The 23915-nt window shown below is 38.8% G+C and overlaps 1 protein-coding gene across 2 annotated transcripts; it reads right to left on the bottom strand.

Annotated features, from left to right (window-relative positions):
- Window positions 1-1818: 1818 nt before the first annotated feature.
- Window positions 1819-23741, bottom strand: herc3 (HECT and RLD domain containing E3 ubiquitin protein ligase 3). Of its 2 annotated transcripts, none has more exons than XM_086157319.1 (25): window positions 23689-23741; window positions 22159-22507; window positions 20343-20502; window positions 19670-19746; window positions 18902-19123; window positions 18390-18481; window positions 18082-18212; window positions 17542-17693; window positions 16919-16974; window positions 16229-16353; window positions 15760-15819; window positions 13978-14089; window positions 13133-13322; window positions 11852-12015; window positions 11596-11709; window positions 11380-11403; window positions 11158-11259; window positions 10832-11002; window positions 10580-10723; window positions 9264-9430; window positions 8220-8286; window positions 7070-7152; window positions 5099-5282; window positions 4605-4707; window positions 1819-3522 (listed from the first exon to the last, which is right to left on the bottom strand). In XM_086157319.1, the coding sequence occupies exons 2-25, from the start codon at window positions 22379-22381 to the stop codon at window positions 3314-3316; spliced, it is 3132 nt and encodes a 1043-aa protein (XP_086013445.1). In that variant the 5' UTR covers window positions 22382-22507; window positions 23689-23741; the 3' UTR covers window positions 1819-3313. The 2 variants fall into 2 exon arrangements, with proteins under 2 accessions (XP_086013445.1, XP_086013446.1); XM_086157320.1 differs by having other exon boundaries at window positions 11158-11256.
- Window positions 23742-23915: the final 174 nt, after the last annotated feature.

The following is a 23915-nucleotide window of genomic DNA, read 5'->3' as shown; positions in this document are numbered from 1 at the left end:
AACCGTTCATTTATTAATTTAGTTATCGATACCACTTATCCAGAGACATACAACCATATTACTTTCATTCTCACATTACATAGAAATGCACAACTCTTCACTTTCTTCATTCCTTCAAGCTGAAGGAATCCCACGAAGACACAGGAAGAACGTCCAACCAGGGACCTTCTTATTGCGAGGTGGACGTGCTAACCACTGCAAATGTCTTCGCGTGTCACTGTTACAAAAGATAAATTTAAAACTTTTTAATTTAATCCAAACTTGCCGTTTGAAACTGTTGCTAAAACTTCTTATCATTTTTTTTTTTTACAAACAACTTTGAACTTGCCAGTAAAGCTGTAATGAAAAGGTGTTAGCATAGGTTTCCTAGAGTTGATAACCTTATGGGAACCCCGCCTGGTACAATAATACTCATAAATACGCTTTACTGTTTGTCTCATACAAATATGTGTTGTAAAAAAAAAGTCACAAAGAATTTTTATTTCTTTAAAAATGGCAATTTGTAACACATAGTTTGACCCGGGGATAAGCCCACCATTGATTTACAGGCGCAATGCATACTGGGTTGATGACCTATACGGGTTGCTCATGTTAGCTTTGACTTTCCGCGAGTGTAAACTTTCGCGAGGTACGGTATGTACGGTAATAACTCAACATTTGTAGCATTTCGATGCAATTTCCAGTCCACATGGACTGATGCTAGTCTACGCAGCTCTCCAATGCTCAAAACAAGAAGAGAAGAAAGTTGTGGAAAATAGCTTGTGGAGCCGCGTTCTTGCGGCTTCTCTACGTATGCATTTAGTTGAGCTAAGCTACTGGAAGCGCTAACGGGTGCTGCTAGTTTTAAAAGGACACTAAAACCAGTGACAGTTTTGTTTCACGAGCATATGTTCTCGGGATACAAGTGGACCCGCTGGATGTTCCCCTGCGAGGATGTCAACAACCCCCAACAACAGAAGTAGCATCTGATGACGGAAGACCAGGAACACAGCAGTCCATAGGTACACAACGAACAGCCGCTCTTTCTATTAGCACAGCGATGCAGTCACCGCACACGTCAGCAAATTTTGCCTCTTCGCTTATTTGTTCGTCTTCGTTTTGAAACTCATTTAAATGTCTGCCTTCAGCATTATCCTCCCTTTTCACGTCTCTCTCGGGTTCAAATGGGAAGGGTTGCACAGATGACATGTTTTGCAGCGCACGGAGAAATGAGCGGGACCGAGCCAAGAGCCAACCTTGTGACGTCATTACAGACAGTGTTGCGCTCCAACGATAGCGGCCTGAACGTTTTTTTACGTATAATTTCATAAAAAATATATAATTTTATACAAACGTAGATATTTTGGAAAATTGTGTTGTCGTTTGTATGTAGCTGGTACAAATATTGATGAAATAGGACAGTAATGTCATGGTTACCAGGGATCTCTGAGTAGAAAATTGTATTCAATCCAAACTTAGATTTTAAAACTATGCTGGTAAAACCCCTAATCAATTCAGGATTTCTTCTCGTTGGTAAAAAAATAAAATAAAATAAATACATAAAAGAAACTGTACTGGCATACAAGGGTTTATGTTTTAATTTTCTTGTAAAGCTAATTTGTTTTCAATTCCTATGGAAGAAACATTTGCTTAACCATCCTTAAACCTGTTTTCTGATAAACATTAAATGCTGTCATGAAAAGAGGGACCTTCAGGTGTTAACCAAAGTTTCCAAAGTTGATAATCAACTTTAAATCTCTGCCCCACAGACACCCCCGACTCACACACAGACGGTGTTTGTAAAGACAAGCATGAAAATAATAAAAGATGCAGAAAGTATTATTTTCACACTGCTTTGTTTATTCAAAAAGTTGGCTTGAACAGAAAGGTTTTGTGCATAATTCACGTAGATAATGCAGAAGAAAAAAATCTGATTAAAAGGTGCAAAAGAAAAGAGGAAAACATCAAGAGCTGCACAAACTTTTGCATAGGAATGAACTGTGCTGGAGGAATATCGAATTAACATGGAAAACACCTTCATGCAGTTGAGAGCGAGGCAAGATGAACCGGTGGAAGGGTCCAGTGTTTCTGACATTTAGTGGGAACGACTGGGCTCTTTCAGTTTATTGCTAAAAAGATGCTGCTTGTCAATTGGGACACATCCAGTCATTCATTGGACGGAAATGACCGATCGCCGATGTCGTGGATGAAGCCAAAAACAATGTACTTTATGCAAGACATTTTCATACGTGATGTCATTCTGGATCAAGTTTGTAGGAATAAATGGCACATCAGGGCAACTGATAAAGACAGATATATTAGAACTGACTATAAATAACTAGTTTATGCAATAGTTCTGTCCACTCTGTTAAATGTGTCCTGTCACGAATTTCACAATCTTATTAAATTGCGACTTAAGATATCAAACAAATTACAATCAGTTATTCTTAATAGTTTGTATATTTAGCTTTATATGACAATCGTGGTTTTGGCTTTCACTGAATGACATGCACACGGACGACATCCAATAAAAATCGACGTTAAAATGTCGGTTCTAAGAGGGATCTCGCTGCGAAAGGCAACACCGATCACAGGTTCGGGATGAAGTTGGCACCTCAAAACGACAAGGGCTTGCAGATGATATTTGTCATCCTTCATCCTGAACCCTCCTGTCTGCCTTTCAGCTTCCAAAGTCTGACCTATATATTTTTATAACATCAGGCAGATGACATGCTGGTGTCCAGATTTAAAAGGATCAGCGCGACAGTCGACCCCCCCCCCCTCCCCACCGCAAGCATCAACAGTTTCAAAGTGCTATTTACACACACACACACACGTGTTTTTTTTTTCATTTTGTCAAAAAAATAACCACTCTTTCATAAATTAAAAGTAACAAAACCAGATATATTGTCTCAAGGTAATAACATTAATTTAAGGTAAAAAATAGAATTTAAGGAATATAAAATACACAAATTTGCAAAACAAAACAGAAAAACATATGCAAACAAAGTCAAGAGTTTCTCAACTTTCTCCGGCCGTTTACGATACTGAAGATCCCTTGATTCCTGTCAGTCACATGATGTGTTTGTCAGTTCATTTCTACTTTGTCGAAATGCCACATGATTCCCTTCAAATTGTCCTGAGAGGTTAAGAAACTCCCATAATCACAAATGATAATACTCTGCATTATATTGATAGACCTTTTGAAATTCAAGATGCATCATCTTGTAAGAGCATATAAAGACAAAATAACCTCCGCCGGTGACCCTTTGGACAAAGTTGCGGGCGGCTGTACAGCGGACAAAGTGCATGAATATGGCTGCAGGCGTTCCCGTTAGACCAGGCTGAAGCCCTCATACTGCTCCACGGCCTGCGTGAGGCGGCGGCGCAGGATTTCTTTGGTCTGGTAACGGGGCATGTCCAGCAGGTTGTAGCAGGTGTGGGCCACCGGCAGGTAGTGCTCCTCGGCCGTAGTGGACTGGATGACGATACGGAGGCTTTCCATGCCGTGGATTGGGATACGGTCGCTGCCCGTCAGGAACACTGCAGAACAGATATGATTTGAATGATGCCGTAAAAATAGTATCGAAATATTTAAAGAATAAAGACGGAGCTTGATGAGCTTGAGGAGGGTCTTTGGTTTAGGGGTAAACCATCTCATTAGAATAAGGGCAGAGATTTTTTTGAATATTGCTTTCTAACTGTGTGTTTGCGTTTAGTTTAGTTTGGGACTATTTTCATTTGACAGATTAATCCATATTTGACCCTGTGTGACATACACTGTGGATAAAAAAGATACAAACTGGTTATAAAGAATCTAGGTTATCTCTAATTCATACATAAATATATTTTTAAAAAATGATTACAAACTAGTATTGCAGAAAATATTTTCTTTCCTTCCTCCTCCATTATCAAATGTGCAAGATGTCACACATCCTTTAGACAGAATTTTACAGCTAACCAGGGCTGATAACTAAAAACCGAAGGAGAGGATAGATTCATTTCTAAGGAAAGGATAGATTCATATCTAACATGTATATTCAGTGACCGACCCAGCCTGCTGGATGTCTCTGACGGTCAGTCTCCAGGCAGCTGAATTTACATGTTTTGGTTTTGGTTCACCAAGTGGCTACAGGCCTATCACATTTCTGCAGCAATTCAAACAAACTCTCACACCAGAATTGAATTCATTAAATGATTAGCTTGGACGGACCCGCGGTTTGATCAGCTACAAAATGGACTGACAAAACAAAACTATGCGTGCCAATGTTAGGTGATATTCATTCTTTAAAATGACTGTTACGGCAGGTGTCACCGCCACTGACTTAAAACCTCCTGGTGTTGAATAACAAAACAAGTGCTTTCCTGGATTTAAACATTTTATCTCAGTAACACCTGATGCATGTTGTCATGAGAACCGCAGCCGTCACTGGCCAGCTTTAACAACCAGCGGCCTTATCTGGCCAGTAGTCATACGTGCTTGTTTAGAGAAGGAAGTGCGGAATCTAGATTCTCAAGCGGGGGGTGCAAACTGCACAACATATAGTTACACAATCTCTGCGGGTGACGGCTCCGCTATAAAACTGTCACACAGATCAAACCCAGAGGGGTGCCAACAGTCTTACGTAAAAACTGCTTCTTCTTCTCCAGAGGGAACTCGTGAAATACCTCCCAGAACAATCTGACTGTTGGATGAGTAGCTGAATATTCCCCTTTGTAAACAGTGTTCTGCAAGGAAAAAAAAGGGGACAGAGTGGTGAGAAGATTTTTCTGGCACGAAATTAATTGGTTAAATTAATTTCTCATGCATTGAGGCATTTTAGCCGGCTGATGCAATGAGGTTAAAAAAAAGAGAAAAATACTAAAAAATACTATATTACAAAGAAATATAGGTGTATGCAGTGTTGAGATGGATGGTGATGACGACCCACCACTGGACTTAGAACAATTTTCTTTTTATAGCCTTACAAATGGACGCGAGACACGAAAAAGCTGATCTTCAGGCGATATATCAATGTTGGGTTATTTTCCACAACATGAGATTAAACACATCCCGAGCAAACAATTATTTTAATATCAACAAAACAACAGTGTTTAACGTGCCAAACCTCTCACTGACCTTCTCCATCTCCTCCCAGTCGTAGTTGTTGTTTCCCACTACCATGGCCATCAGCTCTGAGGGCTGGAACAGCAACAGGATCTCCCCCCCGCACACCTTCAGGAAGCCTGAGGAGAAGGCGGCGTATTGCTCGCTCACGGAGTCGGAGAACACGTAGCGCAGGTAGGCCTCCACAAACTCTTTCCTGCAGCGCGCACAAAATTAGACAAACATTTAGATGATTGGTTTGCTTTTCAAAGTGGCCGCGTCCTCGGCCACGGTCACTTCATGAGGAAATCATTCAATCAGACTTCAAGACAGGACTGTAAACACTCATTTCCTCCCTCATTGTTCATTAATGTCTGTGTGGGTGCGTCTGTATACGCGCATTCCTATTTGGCCAAAATATAACTCAAATAATTCAGGATGACCTTTGGATATATGCAGATATAATAGACAAAATATACAGAATTTTCCTGTTTAACTTTTCCGAAAGATGAAATGTACACAGCGTTACTTTCTAATAAATGTGGAAATAAAGACTTTCTCGCAGAGCAACACACATTTCAGTAAAGTATCACACACACACAAAAACACACACCGAGAAAACAATAGAATAATAGAGAACGTGAAATATCCACATAAAGCTAGGTAATGACAGAACCATCTGTCTGGCAGCAAAATTCAAGGACTCCAGCACACAAAACCTTTACAAACATTATCAAAACCTGTTCCAGATGGAAATTTACTCATGATACTATTTAGAAGAATTCAAGTTGGACACTTGGACGTTGTGGGGAGTCTTTGATTCATCAATAACATGATATTGCGGAGCCACTGGCAAGAATTTTTTTTTTTTTTTTAAAACATAGAAAATGAAGAAAAATAAATAACACATATCCATTTTATCAGACATTTCTCTGGACTTCGCAATTCTGTTTGTGTGGACAGCTCTGTCACCGCTCACTTGAATACAAGAAATATGCAATTAATAAAACATAAAAAACGTAAATATGGCATTAGGGAAGATTTACCCCTGTTATGGGTGTGTCATTTTCTTTTATAAAAAGTTGACAAATTATATTAGAGTCCCCAGCATCGCATTAAAACAGCAAAATATGACAGACCTCTTAATGGCGATACAGACAAAGTGTTTAAATTATGACTTCTAAAATATGTAGATAAAATGATTTGCCTTTGCATGAATTGGGTCAAAGTCAATGAATGAAGACATTGATTTTATTGATGCAGTAGCTGTCAAATAACATTTTTAGGTAGATGGTGTGTGAAACAGTTTCTTTCATATGGGATAAATAAATATACGTGTGTGTGTGTGTGTGTGTGTGTGTGTGTGTGTGTGTGTGTGTGTGTGTGTGTGTGTGTGTGTGAATTGAGTGCTTAACTTAAAAGCTCCCTTCGGAATCCTACAAACGGTTGGTGCAAGTGCGAGGACACATTTTGACACAAATTGTGGTTCTGCATCTCTGTCTCGATGTGCGGGGACAAAAGGTCGTTTGAGTTCATCATAATGTTTTACAGGACAGTGGCGATTTTGTCTGTGGTGACAGTTTTATATCTTAGCGTTGAGGGGATTTTGCGGGCACGGCGTGGGCGGCCGCCTCTCGCGCCATCTGCTCAACACCAGCAAGCCAAACATGTGACACCCCCGTGCCCACAACTCGCTGTGGACTCTGTCATTTCTACACTGGAGTCAGTGGCGCTGACACATGGACAGGCTCCAGAGATGAGGAGGGAACGTCTGGGATTATCTCACAAATGACAGAAAGAGGTTTTGCGATTTGTTTTTTTTTTTCTCCAAACTGGCCTCAACTACGGAACCAAAGCTTCCAGCTCCACAAACTCGTAATAATTTCAGTGCCAATAACAACTCTGATAGAAACAAGAACATGGATGACTCAAATTGTGCTCAAAACTATCCAGTGTAGGAAGATCTTAAATGAAGTTAGTATAGAATTAGTCATTCAAGCTCACCGGTTGTGTTTGTCCACGCTGATGCTTTCTCCTCCAGGGACAAGCTCTTTGACTTCTGTCAATCCATAGTTCTCCCTTGTGATCTAGAATTAACACGAGGAGGTTTTTTTTTTTTTTTGAGTTTGACATTTGCAAAGCAGCTTAATAAGTACCACCTTCTCAAGATCCCTCAGAGACCCCATTGCTTTAGCTTTCTGTGCCTTGCTGTGAAAGAAAAACCTTCGCTTAAGTGGTCATTTTTTATGAAGAATTAAACAATGGTTTACAGCGTCGAGATATTTCGGCACAGAGTGAATGCAAGCTCTCGCTCCATGACAATAACACATTTGGCTCTGTTTCTGGATCACAAACTTCAATGTTATTTTTCAAATGATAGAAATTCTGGCACATTGACGCCTTGAATGGTTTAATGTACATAACTGAAATCAAATGAAATGGTAAAACGTGTTTCATTTTCTCATCGAGTAGGAAGTATGTTCATCCTAATCTGGAGGGGGCCACGAATTGGCCTTTTTTTTAATTCACGCATCCAAGTACCGCACCCTGGGAGACAGAGCCTTCGCCATCGCCGCCCCCACCCTCTGGAACTCCCTCCCCCCAGCCATTCGAGAGTCAAACTCATTGTCTTCCTTCAAAAATAACCTCAAGACCCACCTCTTCCAAACCACCTACAACACCTACAGCTCTTCCCATTAACAATGTTTATGTTCTATGTTTTTCTGTCGTCAACTTGTAAAGCGTCTTTGTGTACCGTGAAAAGCGCTATACAAATCGTATGTATTATTATTATTATTATTATTATTTGTCCATCTTCTATACCACTTATGCTATAGTAAGGGTGGCGGGGGGGCTGGCAATTTATCCCAGTTGTCACTGGGCGAGAGGCGGGTTCAGCCTGGACCAGCTGCCAGTCGATCACAGGGCAAACAAATTCACTGTCTAATTCATACATCTGAGCAGCTTTGGGCCCACTGCATGTTTTTGGACTGTAGGAGGAAACAGTAAAACCCAGAGGAAACCCACAAAGGCACAGGGATGCAACATGCAAACTCTGCACAAAGAGGCACCTTGTCGGAATCGAACCACTGTCCCACAGAGTCGCTCTCACTCAGATTTCATAAAGTGATAATTCAGATTATAAGTCACTTACAGCAAAGTTGAGGAGAAACGTCTCCTCCACATCGGATCCTTCATAGTCAAGGAGTTGTTGAAGACTCCTGGGGTAGAATAATTAAAAAAAATTAATGGAGAGGAATAATGGTATTTAATCAGAAAGGTAAAACATATCACCCTATAAAGCTTCACAGTAAAATGATTAAGAAAATAAGCACAACAAAATTGGCCAAACACTAAGGTGTGTTCTCTTTCATTGTAGATTGTCACTCCATCTCACATCTAAGCGTCCCTTTCTCTTTTAAAGCATCAATCCATGTTTACTTACACTTTCTTTTCCAAAAAGGCCAACTTAAGAAATGCTTAAAAAGGAGAGGATGAAATATCATTATCTTAGAAAATGAATATCAATTAATACTAAATGATATTTAGTAAACAATCTCAACAATACAAATTGATGTATCATGAGGAATTTGAGATCAAAATACAAGCATTCTGTGAGTGTGAGGCCAATGTCATCAGTTCATTGAAAATATGAATAAAGCCTGTTAAGTTATTCTTAGAAACACAGCCGTGTGTTTTCTCAAAAGGCAAAGCTTTCGGCCCACTGCAGAGGTATAATCTAAAAATCAATACTGCTAACGCTTCTTTGTGTTTACAAGTAAAGATAATTAGGCCAGAAGGAAACGTTGATCCTTCCTGCTCTGAATTCGATGGGGAGGTATTTCCGGTGGCGGTCGCTGCTATTAAAAAAAACATCGGTTATGTAAGTGAATGACACACTGGGGGGCCTTGATGACAAACTTGCTGAGCTTTTCTTTTTTTTTTCTTCTTTTTCCCCTGTGAAAGAGTGCAACCACAAACATTCTAATTGTGGGTTTAAAATTACAAACGAGCTAAATTTGTACAAAAAAAGGCAGCAGAAACTCCTCTTGAGGCTTTCACTTAGAAAGCGACAAACAAATCCCTCCTCATGTTCCTACTTATGGACCACCAGGGTGACTGAAAATCGCAATCCGTAGAGATTAACAGAAAACAAACTTGCATGAATGAAATTCAGCATTGCGGTCACCATAGCTACCTGGCCTCGGTGGGTGAGAGCTCCTTGAAGTCATTAAGTGTTGGGGCTACATCGAGCAGCTTCTTATACAGAGCCAGAGGGAAATGGAGGTCCACCACGGTGGAGTTGTAGATGGCCAGACCACAGATGATCCCAATCAGGTGAAACCAGTTCTGCTCCACGAAACACTGCAAAAAGAACGTTTGGCTTTTGTTCCAGTTGGAGGTTCTTGAGAAATATACTAACATTTTCAGCTATATATGTCAACTGACTAATTGCAGTAATTTAAGAGAACGATTGATAAATCCCCTGATGCATGTCTATTATTAGCACATACAAGGTGGTATATTCAATATATTCAATTTTCATTAATTGTGTTTTTTTGTTACATCATTTAAAAACCAGGGAGTTAAGTAAATGAGTTTTGTACATGTTTTGTTGAATGTCCACTCTGATCTACTACAACATAATACCAGAAGAAAAAAGCTTTTGTGAAAACAAGAAACAGCATCAGGTAAAATAAAAACTTCAGGGGACTACTAAGTATTTGAAATAAAGTGCAAAAGCAAAAACTTTACTTGACAGTTGCCAGGAGTAAACAAATGTTAAATGCGTCCTGAGCTTCTAATAAACCTGCCGCGGATCTAATTGGTTCTGTCAGAGAAAAGTAGAACTCCTGCCACTCCCGAGCATCAAAGATATTTTTTATTTCTCCTTTATTTAATTAGGAAAGTCACATTGAGATTAAAAACCTCTTTTTCAAGGGAGTCCTGGCCAAAGATATAAAGTTATATTTGTGCAAATATATCTGACACAGAATTGCTTACAGTATTTGTCATGTCAAGTTGACCCAATGTTATAGTTGAATTAAAAAAAAAAAAATTAAAATCACCTCTGATAATATTGATTTATCACAATTACCATTTTGGGAACACTACTTTGGTAAAATTGACATGTTACCTAACCCACTGTTATTATGACAACCCACTGGAAAATTTAGATATAAAACAAAATGTTTTCCGAATGTGGCATTCAATGCTCTGGCGTTCAATGCTCAACAAACAATGACACTGTGTTTCTGGTGATTATTTCGCCAGTGTGTACTGTTGCAGAAATACCAGCGTTTTGAGAAAATATGGGAATGTCGTTTTCTGCATCTGCTGTGTTTGATAATACGGAAGCTGGATTGGACTCTAAAGCTGCAGGAAATGGCGTTATCAGCCAATTCAGCCTGGTTCAATGATGCTTCTGTGGTTTCTGATTAACTGACATTGAAACGCAAAAAGTGCAAAGTGGCTTTGTCGGTCCTTCGCATTTTTCGACGACAACAAACTCACTTTGTCTGAGAACCACAGCAGGTTAGACTCTTTGTACAGAGTGAACATCCCATACACTGGATCCATCAGCTCCTTCAACAGGAGCAGGAAGAACTCTTTCGTCACTCCCCCTGCATCCACTGCCTCCTCCCCGTCAAAGATAACCTGTGAGGTGGGAGAGAGAGAGACAGATGTGATCTGGTTGTTTGTAAACTGAAAAAAAAAAGAAATTACGCAGTTACAAAGAATAATGATAAATGCGTCTCTTCTCACCTTAAGTGGTTTCTTCAGGTCCACATCTGAGTACATGGTTAGCTCACGCAGCGTGTCACTCACTAAATGATCCCTGCGCACGTGCAGCACTAGGTAAGGGTTCCTTGCCAGGTGGGGCTCCAATGTTAGCAGCATAAAAACATTGTGTAGATTTGCACCACTTACTGCCATCTTGGTAATGGACGCAGGGAGCAAGAGAAATGAACAGTTACCGTTGTTGTTTTATGACTAACTAAGTACGCATAAAACGTATTTTCGTGAAAGGAAAAAAATATATAACATCGCAATAAAGAAAATAAAGGGTTCGACTTCAACCGAGTTCATACCTGCATTTGCAGTTCGGCATCTGTTTGCAGCATGGTTGTCTTGGCTTGAGCGTTCAGAATGAACGGGTAGGCACATAGGTTCACTGAGGGGAAGTCTTTCTGCTTAAAGGGGGGAAAAATAATAGCCTAGAATATATATATGGCACTCATAAACATTAAATGGACTGATACATTTGAAAAATATCAATCTTTAAAAGTCTAAAATTTGAGTGTTAAAAATACCTGTGAAAGGGATGATCCCATTTTCTGCAATGAAAAAGGAGAGAATTTAGTAAATGGTTTGAAAGTTGATGCTCATTCAATCACAAGGGCTGAAAGAAAGAAACACCCTTATCCGTCACTGTAGAAACTTTAAAAGTAGTGCTATTTCAATTACAAACTTGTGCTTGTAAACCATCAGAATATCGGAAAATCTAATGTCATCATCTCCGTACTCACAATATCAGCTTTACTCAGAAACCACTTGAGGTAGTCTTCCTGGATGTCTACCAGGCTAGAGATGTCTGGGATATAAAAGTGGTTGTACTCCACGTGGTGGGCCTTTGAGTTCACCTGGTTATATGAATCAAATGTCTGTCATAAGTTGAGGAAAGAGCACCGGTTCCAAGTAATGCTCATTGTAAAGCTATAAGGAAAAACTAATGACCTCAACTGATGGCCTGATTTGAATATTAATAGGTGACATGGCAAATACCTTGTGGAGTTTCTCCAGCAGCCTTAACGTGGCGTTAAAATAGTTTTCATAGAACACGGGGACGAGCAGAGTCTTGCCACCCATTAGCATGAACACGACGATGCTCTTGTATATGTTCACCATTCTCTTAAACACGCCGCTGTCGACAAAACACCACCAGTTATCTGCAGGGAGAGAGAACAGCGTTAAATTAAATCCAAAAATATTGTAAGTGTCAATCAAATATGCCCCTTTGATTGATGTACTTGTGCAATCTGATAAGAAGTAATTTGTTTCTTCAGTCATTTTTGAGTATTTAATTCCATGAAATTACAATCAAATTGTTCTGTCTGCTCTATGTACAACTATGTGTAACTATAGATTTTTTTATGTATATGGTAGAATCCATTCTACTCAGTGGAAGCACGTGTTTCCTGCACATGGGTAGTAATGTGGAAAAAGCTGGGAAATTTTGGGTTGCACAATACGGACAGTGTGAGTTTGAGAATGTGTCTGTTGCATAAAACTTTCCCAAATCAGAGCTGATGGAGTAAGTTGGTTGTTATTTTCCAAATCAGATACATCCTCTGAAATATATGATGTATGCTTTATTTTTAGCAGGCGGCAATGCAGATTTTGTAATAATTTGTGATTTTATTAATGGCTTTCATTGAACCTTGGAGACAACTAAGTCAGCTTTTTAGTACAGGTTCACTTTTTCCACCTAAGAATCAAAGTGATATTAAAATTGTGATGACTAACTAGGTCAATGGTTAAAACTACGTCTTCATTATCTTAAAATTTGGATGTTACGAAAATGTTGGCTATTGGTTCAGCCACATTGCCCACAATTTCTAATCATCTGCATATTTCATTTCCATTCTTTTAAGTGGCAAGCAAGAATTCATAAAAATATCAAATTCTAAAGCCTTTAAAAGTCATTCAAACCTCAAAATTTAACCATGTTTGGTTACAGCATGAGTACTATATCTGTATCTATCTATGTCTATAGGAAATACAAAGATCAGGCAGTAAACTCAGATTATTAAAGTTAAGAGGTTCATCTTCACTGTCCACCAGTTAAAAAGATACTCCTAAACATTAAGAAACTTAAAAATACAGATTAATAAAATGTAGTTTGTTGCTTTATTTTATGCTCTCTAAATATAAACCTAATCATTTATTTTCCATATTATTTATTCTGATTTCATTATTTGCCCCCTTTTATATTCACTGTATGTGAAATTAAGCTATATTTAATATATTTTTGACACATTCAGTGTGTACATGCTGATGTGATACCCAATACTTTGCTGGGGTTGGCATCTAGCCGGAGGATAGCCATCGCAAGAGGGATGGTGAGGCGAAAATAATTTTTGGAGTCCTCCAGGGCCGGGTACTCTGACAAGATAAGATATATCCTCATGGCCTCAACATCTGGAGGAGAGCTTGGCAACTGGGGAATCAGCAGACTCTCAAAACTCTTTGTAGCCTGAACATTTTTTCAGATGGAAAGAAACAAGAACACGTACAGCTGAAAAAAAAAGAAACTAAAACTTTTCCATTTTATTGCTCAAATGATGCAATTGATCAGAGTGTGACCTCATTGGAATACACTGTAATTTTAACATATTTTCTGGCTTCAAAATAACTCAGAGGAACTCAGCAAAGGATGGAAAATATAAGTCTAAAATATCAATTTTTCTGTTTTTGGATTGAGGTCTCTGTCTACACGTGGATTATAAATCATGATGGATTGAGCTACATGGACTGCAAACCAAATATTACTGGGCCAGAGCTTATGACTCAGTCCTGCAGTTTGCGCCATGGCGCTGTGGTCGAACCTGATTTGCTCCAAAACATGCTGAATATTTAAGCAGGACAAGGATGTTTTTGTCAGAGTTGTATAACATCCTGGTGTTTCTACTTAAAGAGACACAACATAATTTAACTTTGCAGTCACTATCTCGCACATATTTTTGAAAAATCCGATTTCAGATGTAAATATCATGAAGAAAATACAGGCTTTTGAAAGTATAAGGATAGTTTAAGACTCACAAAGTCTGTTTATTATCAATCTCTCTTTTGAAAGACAACCTATTTCCCCCATGTCCAACGAATACACAAAATTATGATTGAGATAATACCTGGTCCAGAAGCTCAGAGAAAGCTGGTTTGCTCAGTATCTCAAATAAAATTCTGACAGAGTTGAGGTCAATGCCTGGGATCTTTGGATTGGTTTTGAAGTGGGCATCGTCACTATGAAAACAAACAAGTATTACTTTTCTCAACCATCTCCATGGTTTCAGCAATAGCCAACGGGACAGAAAGAAATTCAGGGGACAACAACACAGTAAAGCCCTGACTCAAAGGTGCACGTGGCATTGGATTAAGCATGACTCCCGTCATGTGACAGGTCGGCTGTGAGCCAAGTTCACTGAATAGTAAGTGTGCATGTGCTTAATGGTCACAGGCCAAAACATACACAACACGAGCAACAGTTGTTACATGTACACATAGACCATGGGTATTTAAGTCAGTCCCTAAGCAGATTTCTGCTTGAGCCTTTGAGCTGCGAGTGTGAACAAAATGATTGATATACACACAGCATCGGCACCAAAAAAGCCAATAAACCCACAACATGAGGGACAGCAACTATTTACAGTGTTATCCTTACATATTTGTGCCACAGGGTTTTTTCATAGTCATAACACAAACATTAGGTCTGACCTTGCAGAGACTGTTTGCCAAACAAAAACCCTGGAGCAGATAGTACATTATTTGTGCTACATTCCGATGAAGTGACTGCACGAGGACTTGCTGTGGATGGAAACAACAGCGCATCTCAACGGAAAGAACAATCTCGTGTTGCTTTTCAAGTTCCGTATTAAACTAAGAATATCATATATATGATTTACAAGTACACTAGGATGATGCTCCTGCTTTGGCGTTTAAATATAGCGGTGGTAGTCTGAATTTTAACATGCCCATGCCCTGAAGGTGATCCAGTCAAGTCCAATTTTTGGTAGCAAAAATATAACAGAATCTTTTTCTGAGCACTTTTACTGAACAGGTGGAAACTACACTCTCGACTTAAATTTAAATATCCAATCTTCGTCTATGAGCATGCACCACAGAAAAATAATGAGGAAAAACACCCCTTTCCACAGGAAGAAATCTAATTAGAACTCAGGAATGGGTGGCTGTCTGCCTGGACTGGTTGGGTTGAAAGAGAAAATAAAAATATGACGCACGTTGCATGTGACCAACTTCTGTTTTCAACTTAAAAAAGAAAGCAAGAGATCGCACGAAACTTGATGGGGGAGTTCGGTACCATTCAATGCCTTACAAATAACACTGGTTTCAATTCGCTTCAAGAAAACCTGGTTGCATGGATGACAAGCATCTTCGTGTTTTCCCGAATTATCTTAAAATCCACAGATCATAATCACCACTACCAAATGATAGTACTTCCTTCTGCCATCTTTCTCAGCATAGTCAGCATCCACACAAAGGGATATTGTCAAAATACTATTTATCATTCCCCTTGGGTTGCAACTGTCTCAGGAGCGTATGGAGAACACTAGTTCTTTTATGGAAAAAAAATGTTTCGGCTTGACAAGTCTGTATACAGAGGCTGTCACTGCAGTGTGGAAACCAATGTAATAAACATTGAAACTCACAAATAAAAGTGACCAGAAAGATGATCAGCATATTTTACTGTATTAGTTGACAAACTATTCATGGGATGTTCTTTTGGTAAATTTTGAGAGGTTGGCTGCTATTCACTGTTGCTGTAAATCCCTACGTATGTTTAATATAAACTCTTCTTATGATAGTGCTACATTTTAGTGCCAATGGGACTGGTCCAATGACATTTCAAGTAGTTTCCGATTCATATTTCTGTAGGGATGAAACCCTATTTGTACCTTTGGTCCAAGAAACTGGCATTCCAACAGGCCGTGGAGGAGAGTTGAACTATGATGTCACTGTGCATAATAAAAAGAAAACAATGAATCACTATTTCACTGAAGGGCGTAGCTAGAAACAGACAGATAAATAAAGAGCAAAGCAACAAAGCAATAAACAAATAAATGAATCGAGAGAAATGGTTTGGACAAAATCAAAATAAGGACAAGGAAATTCTGCACTTTGAAAAACAATACAAAAAAATGTTGCTACTCATTTACTGATTATTTAGACAGAATGGTTTGGACAAAATCAAAATAAGGACAAGGAAATTCTGCGCTTTGAAAAACAATACAAAAAAATGTTGCTACTCATTTACTTATTATTTAGACAGAATGGTTTGGACAAAATCAAAATAAGGACAAGGAAATTCTGCGCTTTGAAATACAATACCAAAAAAATGCTGTTACTCATTTACTTATTACTTACTTTTTGACACTAGAATCTGCATTATGCATCAGTTTTAGCCTCCACGAATTTAATCTTTCATAATTGATGAAGGAAACACTTTTGCTGATATTAATCGCTCTGAAGTCCTCCGGGGGAACAAAACTCTGGGAAGAGGAAGGCAAGTGGAGACAACATAACAAGACAGATACAAACATTTCGGGAGAGTGTTTGTACTGGCACTTCCACTGCGTGTGGTACTGTACGGCACTGTTTGGTCGTGGGTCTCTTGCCCCTGTGAAGATAAAATGCATAGGCCGTGCCTCTAGTCTAAATATTTTTGTAGTGGCAATGTAATGTGTGCTATGTCTTTATCAGTGAACATTCCAGACAATTTCTTGCATATTTGTATAAGGAAGCCCCTCAATACATGCCCTGGGGTCTGCAAAAGAGTTGGTAAATCTTTGGGAGGAATGCCATCCTGTGGTGAAACACTGCTAGTGATTCACTGAAAGCAGCAATTATCTGACACAGAAAAAATATGCATAATATTATAAAGTTTCATTAATAAGTACTGTGACTTTGTTTAATGTTGTGGGTTTTTATTATGGAACTAAACAGGGGAACGTGCAATATATCAAGTTTTGGTTAAATGTAACAAGTGGTATAAAATGTGGAAATCACACTTGTTCATTTCGGAAAATAAAAATAAAATGAAAATTGGGCATTTACCTGCTCAGTGGAGTACAATAAAAAATTGTGGTCTCCTCCGCAGATGATTTTGCTCACTGAATTCAGTCAGAAACAAACAAGACTTTAGCCGACCAGCCTTTCCGACCATGTGTCAAACAGTTACATCACACTTACAATTACTCACTTGCTTACTCGTGTTCTGACAGCAAAAAAAGATTTTGCAATACCCTTGTACACTTGCTTACACCATATTACCGAGAGAAAGATGCCTGAGCAACACAAGGCTACAACAGTAACTGAAAACCCTCATGAGGGAACAGGGTTTGTTTGACTAGAATAAATCTTCACATTGGAGCTTTTTCCAAAATTCATAATTTCACATTAAAATTAAGTTGAATTCTATTGTTAATTTTTTGAGGCCAAACAAAGTGACTATATAATCTTGAGCCACTTGTACTTTGCTGTAGGTTATAAAACTTTCCTTCTCTGTAATTTAAAGAAAATGGTTAAAGAGATGTAGGTTCTTGCCAGCAAGTGGAAAATCCTCAACTTAGTGGTCAGACATTAAAAAAAAAAGATTGAATCCACAAATATGCGGTTTCAGTTACTGAGTATCAACCATAATTGTAGTATGAATACAAATAAGGCAGTATTCTGCTTACCTGATCTATGGACATTTACAGTCAAGAAACTGGTTTTGACAGGAAAAGGGCTTCTGGCATCTCCCACTATTCCTGTTCCCAGTTGGCCATAGCTGTTGGAACCAAATGCATACACCATACCGGAGGAAGGCACAAATGCCAGTGTGTGGTGCCTGGAAGGAGAGAGCATGATTACTTGTTATGACACAAAAGACAAATTTATGAAAGTTCAGTCCCCCTGAAATGAATCCGTCATATTTTCCTTATTACATATCATGTATATGTGATGTTAATATATTAATTGTTCATGCTGAAAAGGAGTACCGTTTTCAAACAGTTACGTAAACATATGGGAAAGAAGTGTCCATATGCTGTCTAAAGAAATCAGAGGAATTGACATTGTCTGGTTAAGTTTTGGTGATACAGCTACAATTGAAAGAGCTTAAATGACTATTCTATGCCTCAGAACAATAAACCTGTTTACAGAGTTCTTGTATCTATTTGCACTGGATTATACATATTCCTCATAGAATTATTTTAGAAAAAAAAACTCCCAAGTACCTTCCGCAGGTGATCTGGGACACCTCGGTGCCCATAAGCTCTAGCACTCGTCTGGGTAACAGTTCATTATTGGTTGAGCCGTGACCCAGCTGACCCCAGGAGCCATCACCAAATGTAAACAAGCCACCATCCTGTCAGAGATCATTGATTGATATTTTTCTTAACTACGGCATAGAAAGGAATTTTCCAATATCTGCTCTTATAATTGTCCAAAAGTCGCTTAATTGTTTTGATTTTGGTGTGCTGTTCAAAACAGCCACCAACAATAACAGAAAAAAAGTATCAGTATAAATTTGATAGAAAAATACCTTTGTGAGGGCTGCCGTATGTTCATCTCCACAGCTGATGTAAACAACTTTTTGAGATCTCAAAAATTTGATGTGGCACGGTACAGCGCGATCTAACATAGGGAACATATGTGACACAGGTCAAGAGTAGATGATCAAAAATTGGGAAAAGCTATTTAGCATATATTTAATTAAAGTGCAGTGAACATTTTGTCAATTTTGACTGAGCAGCTATTTACATGCATTTGTACTGCTATCTTATTAGTCAAACCATTCACTTTAACCACTGTCAAAATTAAAGCTATGTTACTCCAAAGTTAGTGATTTCTGAGTGATTGTATTCTCTAAATGCTTCAAATGTAGTTGGTTCGCCACAATTTTTGAAGTAGCATCAATTGGACATCACAAAAAACTACTAAACTCAGGTGCTCACCTCAAAAGATTTGTATCTTTAAAAAGGATTTTTTTTCTGAATGCCTTAATCTCAGTGACTGAAAAAATTATATATATCCTATCTCAGCACAGATGTTTACCTTGTTTATCATTAAGACCCAGTTGACCTGCCCTGTTCTTTCCCCAACCGAACACAGCCCCAGACAAAGAAAGCGCGAAGCTGTGGTCTCCTCCGGCAGTTATCTGAGCCAAAGGAATTCCTGCCAGTGACTTCAGGGGTTGGGGGAAGAGCTTGCTGGGCTCTCCTTTCCCCAGACCAAGCTGACCGCTCGTGTTCTGGCCCCATGTGAACAGTTGACCATCTAAGGGAGAAATCACACAGGAGACCAGGCTTACAAGGCTTCCCAATTGTTGTCTTATTTTTGGTGAAGGTGATGTCCAACTCTTCGTCCCGCTTTTGCTACGTAACAACTGCTGAGCTTAATCGCATAAATAAGTGTGATGAATATCCAGCTCTTAATTCCAGATAACAAAGCATGCGCCACCTTAAATGAATCATACATATGATATAAATAGACATTATTTAAGAGGCTGGGGATATGGATATAGTGTGTGTGTGTGTGTGTGTGTGTGTGTGTGTGTGTGTGTGTGTGTGTGTGTGTGTGTGTGTGTGTGTGTGTGTGTGTGTGTGTGTGTGTGTGTGTGTGTGTGTGTGTGTGTGTGTGTGTGTGTGTGTGCGCAGTACAGTACTCAAGGGCATTTCATGAAGCATCAGATCTACTTCAGCTCCACTCGGGATTTTTCCCTATCTCATAGGTGGTTCAATTTTCAACTGGACATGTTGCCATGGTAACTTGTGCTGAACAAGATCAGTAATAGTATCGTTCTGAAGGGGCTGTTTTGGATACCTCTGGAAAGTGCAATGCAGTGCTGATTCCCGCACATTACTTGGGAGATGTGGTGGTCACACAGTCTCTTCACTAACCTGTGAGGGGGGGGACAAAAAGAAAGACATTTTGTGATTTTAAGATCCCCCTCTGTTTAATTTACCTCATTTTGTACAGCATTTTCATGTGTATTCAGATTTCTTCAATTTTTATTCTGATTCTATTTTCACGATTGGTTTAAGATTTTACCGTGTTTTTTTTATTCTATTAATTTCATAGAATACAACCTCTTGCAATTTTACGATTTTATTATCTGCTTTACATATATTTTATTCATCTCTTTTTAATTCACTTACCTTAATCTTTTGTCATTTTTTAATATTGATTCTGGTCCAACTGTAACTGAAATTATTCAACAAATAGTCACTGTCTCGGATGGATGGATGGATGGATGGATGGATGGATGGATACTATCCAATACTTGATAAAGGTTATACATTTTAGTATTTTAAGTCTTTTACATTTTAAATTGTATTAATTGAGCTATATAATAAAGTTAAAAAGACAATAAGCATCCTGCCTCTAACTGCAAATGGCATGTTTGATTTCTATTTATATTTTATGGTGGCTTAAATTTTACTGAAAACAAGTAGTGATTAGCACAATTAAAATTGAGATATTCCACTACAGTCACCTTGGGATTCGAACAGCCACCTCTGCAGTTCCCAGGCCGAGTTGGCCCCCCTCACCGGCTCCCCACGCAAACACTTGACCCTGCTCATTTACAGCCACTGAATGAGCCCGACCACTCGAAACCATTGTTATCTTCTGTGTGTCTAGCGCTCCGACTAACTCTGTGGAGAGAAGGAAGAGCAGGTTAGACTGATGCAGATAAAGCCCAGAGAAAGAGAAAGCCACCACAATTCATGCCACACTTGGATTTTTTCCTTGTAACATCTAGGGTATTTCCAGTTAGAGGGCAAATTAAGTCCAAGTAGTTATTTTATCTGATGATACGGTATCATAAATGGAATGTCCTCAAGATGAACCCAACCCATGTGAGGCATTTAGTATCTGCTGTCTATTGCTGATGCGAAGATACTCCCACTTTTGACAGTCAACAACAGAATAGTACTGTGTGTGCGTATGGTGCAATTCGTATAGCAAGCATAAAAACAAAATATTATGACTAAATTTAAAATACAAAAACTGATCGCCCTTCCCTTTTCAGTTATCTGTCGAGAGCTTGTCTGACTTGCTTTAATGAACAAAACAACTTGTACTTACATATGGACCAATTCGGAAGCATACATTCGATATTTAAGCAATTTTTCTCTTGTACTAAGCATTTTATAGTATGCAAGGACTTCATATTGAAGATGATGAATTATTCTTTCACATGTGTTATAATCAACAAATAGCAAAAATGAACAGTAACTTCTTAGACTAGTATTAAAATTAAATATTCTTAGTGTAAAACATTCAAATGTAGACACATATATCAACATGTATTTACAATATATTCCAAATTCAGTCTTTCTCATCACTGCATTGGGATTGGTATCTGTATCTTGAGGCTCAGTCATCCAGGCCATGCCAGATCTGCCAAATATAAACAAATCTGGGCTTGCAAAGACCTGCTAGGAGATATTTCTTCTACGTATTTTCAGTTTTACACGAACACGGGCATGTGACTCTACCACTGCAGTTCGCTGCTACTCAGTTACAACATTCGCTTATTTTGTCATAAGGCAATTCACTCTCCAAGGGTGAGATGATATTCAATACAAAAACAGATCAGGTGAAAATGTGCTTTGAAACCTCAGATGATTTGATATTTTTGACTGAATTCATAAATGCAAACAAAATATTACTTGAGCTTTTAATTAGTTAAATCAAATACAGTTGTTATTATGACAGCTTCCCAGTTACGTATAACACACAAGTCAATACTGATAAGTGCAAATACAGCCACCTGCTTCAACCAAATAAATAAAAACAAACTAGATGAAGAACATGATGACTGTCATGCAAGCAGTGTTTTTATGCCAACCTGCAGAATGTACATTGCAGTCTCCCTCCAACAGTATAAACATTTCCAGAGCGAAGAGTGTGGCTAATGTTGATGCTGTGATTTACATTGCACATACATAAGCATTGATACAATCAATTGATCATTATTTGCTTTTTGTTGTATTCTGTTTATCGTAACCCCATGGACAGCTCCAATTCTCATCCCTTGGAAAGTTCAATGTCTTATTACATAAGATTTAACTAGAAAGTCAGAATATTTTGTGTCACATCATTAGCAGACTGAATAAAAAGAATAAGGTCTATACTTAGTACATTGAGCTACTAAAACAGCCCTTTTCAGTACATCATCATGTTCACTCTCCCATGTTTGATACTTTCTCACACTTTGATCAGCATTGTGGAATGATGCATCAAAATTCTAATTTATAATGATTAACCAATGGTCAGAGAATGGACTCTTCACATCGCAAGCTTACCTGGAGAAGTCCCAGGTTTGTCATGGCCTAGCTGTCCGCAGCTGTTAGAGCCACATGTGTACACGCTACCATCATGTAGCAAGAACATGGAGTGTTGCCCTCCACAGGCAACCTCGTTTAATCCTCTACCACTGAAAATCAGGCAGTTTTGGGGCTCAAACGTGGGGCTCCTCTCCACACCGATACCTAACTGCCCATCCTTTGCATCACCCCAACACAGCATTGTGGTGCAGGACGGGGGTGACCACCAATCTGAGGAGGCTGAGACAGTGATGTTTGGATGGAGGAAGACAGGATTATTCAGGCTTGAGAGCAGCCCCGCTTCCTTCTCTTCACATAAGTTCCAAACCTGCAAGAAAACAAGCAACACCATGATTAGGTCATGCTACTTTCTTTAGAATTAAGATTTATCCCTGTGTCAACACCAACATCTAAAAATGAGTTTAGATGGTTGCACAATGGGCGTGGTTGCATCTGAGAATGATGTAAGTGCTGTGACAGAAGAACAGACAGTATTTAAATAAACCTCTCAAGTAATCCCTGCTTAAGCAGCCCTGAACAGACCTACCGCCATGCCAATCCACTCTCAATGTGCATAAAATTCACTAAGGTTAACCAAAGATGATAAACAAATTTGGTTAAACAGATTAAAAACAACACAGACTTCACACCAGCGATGCTGGCTGAGAGCTGCATGCAACATGCAATAACTCACTTAGAATCCTAGACATATCACCTCACTGGAGACATTTGAGACCAAGATTCAAGAAATAACTCATTCCCTTATCAAACCACTGTATAGGCACTCCGAGCCGAATTTGAAAGCTGTTCTCAAAATTTCTGAGTGTTTTATGACCTTGTTATACATCCATATTCAAGATGCAAAAAAAAATACATACCAACTTAAATGTTCAGATTTCAGAATATGTTCAAAAATTGCTAATAGGGATGACATGGAAACTTGGCAACTAGGCAATACAACCTCGGGCTCAGGATAAATTTTGTAATTTTGATGTATTTGAGTGTTTGTAGTAGCATTCAGGTATTTGTAGTTGGCTAAGTGAAACTACTCCAAATTACGGAAACCTCAAAGATAAATCATAAACGTTACAATAGGTTTTAAAATTTTAGGCTCTCATTTGATATCTAGTTTATAATCAGTAGGAAACAAATATATTAATTTGTAGTAAGTATAATGAATTCGTTGTGAATCCTGTTACATTTGCAGCTGGTTATATCCGTAAACGACAGATGGCATTGGTTGTGTATGCATGATAAATAGCCTGTCACTATCTTGTCAGACAATTTAATAACGTAATAAAAACATTGACTGTCGTCGCACACAAGCTACTAAGCCTATATTACATGTTTATTATTAGCTAACTAACGATACTCGTAGCGATCTGCAATAACGCTGACTGCAAATGTTGTGGCTTAAGAGCAAACAACAAACCGGAAGCCAAGACATAAGTGGTTCAAATGCAAATGATGCGTTATTTGACAAAGTTCAAAATCCCAGGACGGATTTACCTGGAGAAATGCATCCTGCTGACGGGCGTCTGCTCCCAGTTGAGCTCAGAAAAACAAACGAGGAAGTGCTACACAGGTTACGTTTCTCTGACGTCACAAGAAGGGAAGCAGCGATTGGCTCTCCGCACAGGAGGGTAAAGTGACGGTATCCGTGACTTCCACGGTTTTGTGACCTTTAATTTTAGCGACTTCCACCAAAGTCAGGAAACTTTTATTAAAAAGAAGCG

The sequence above is a fragment of the Fistularia commersonii genome, chromosome 12 (genome assembly GCF_037954325.1).
Source record: "Fistularia commersonii isolate RoL2024-O1a breed Wild chromosome 12, RoL_Fcom_v1.0, whole genome shotgun sequence".
Classification (NCBI taxonomy): Eukaryota; Metazoa; Chordata; class Actinopteri; order Syngnathiformes; family Fistulariidae; genus Fistularia; species Fistularia commersonii.
Note: the sequence above shows the minus strand (reverse complement) of the source record. Positions and strands in the feature narration are given on the sequence as shown.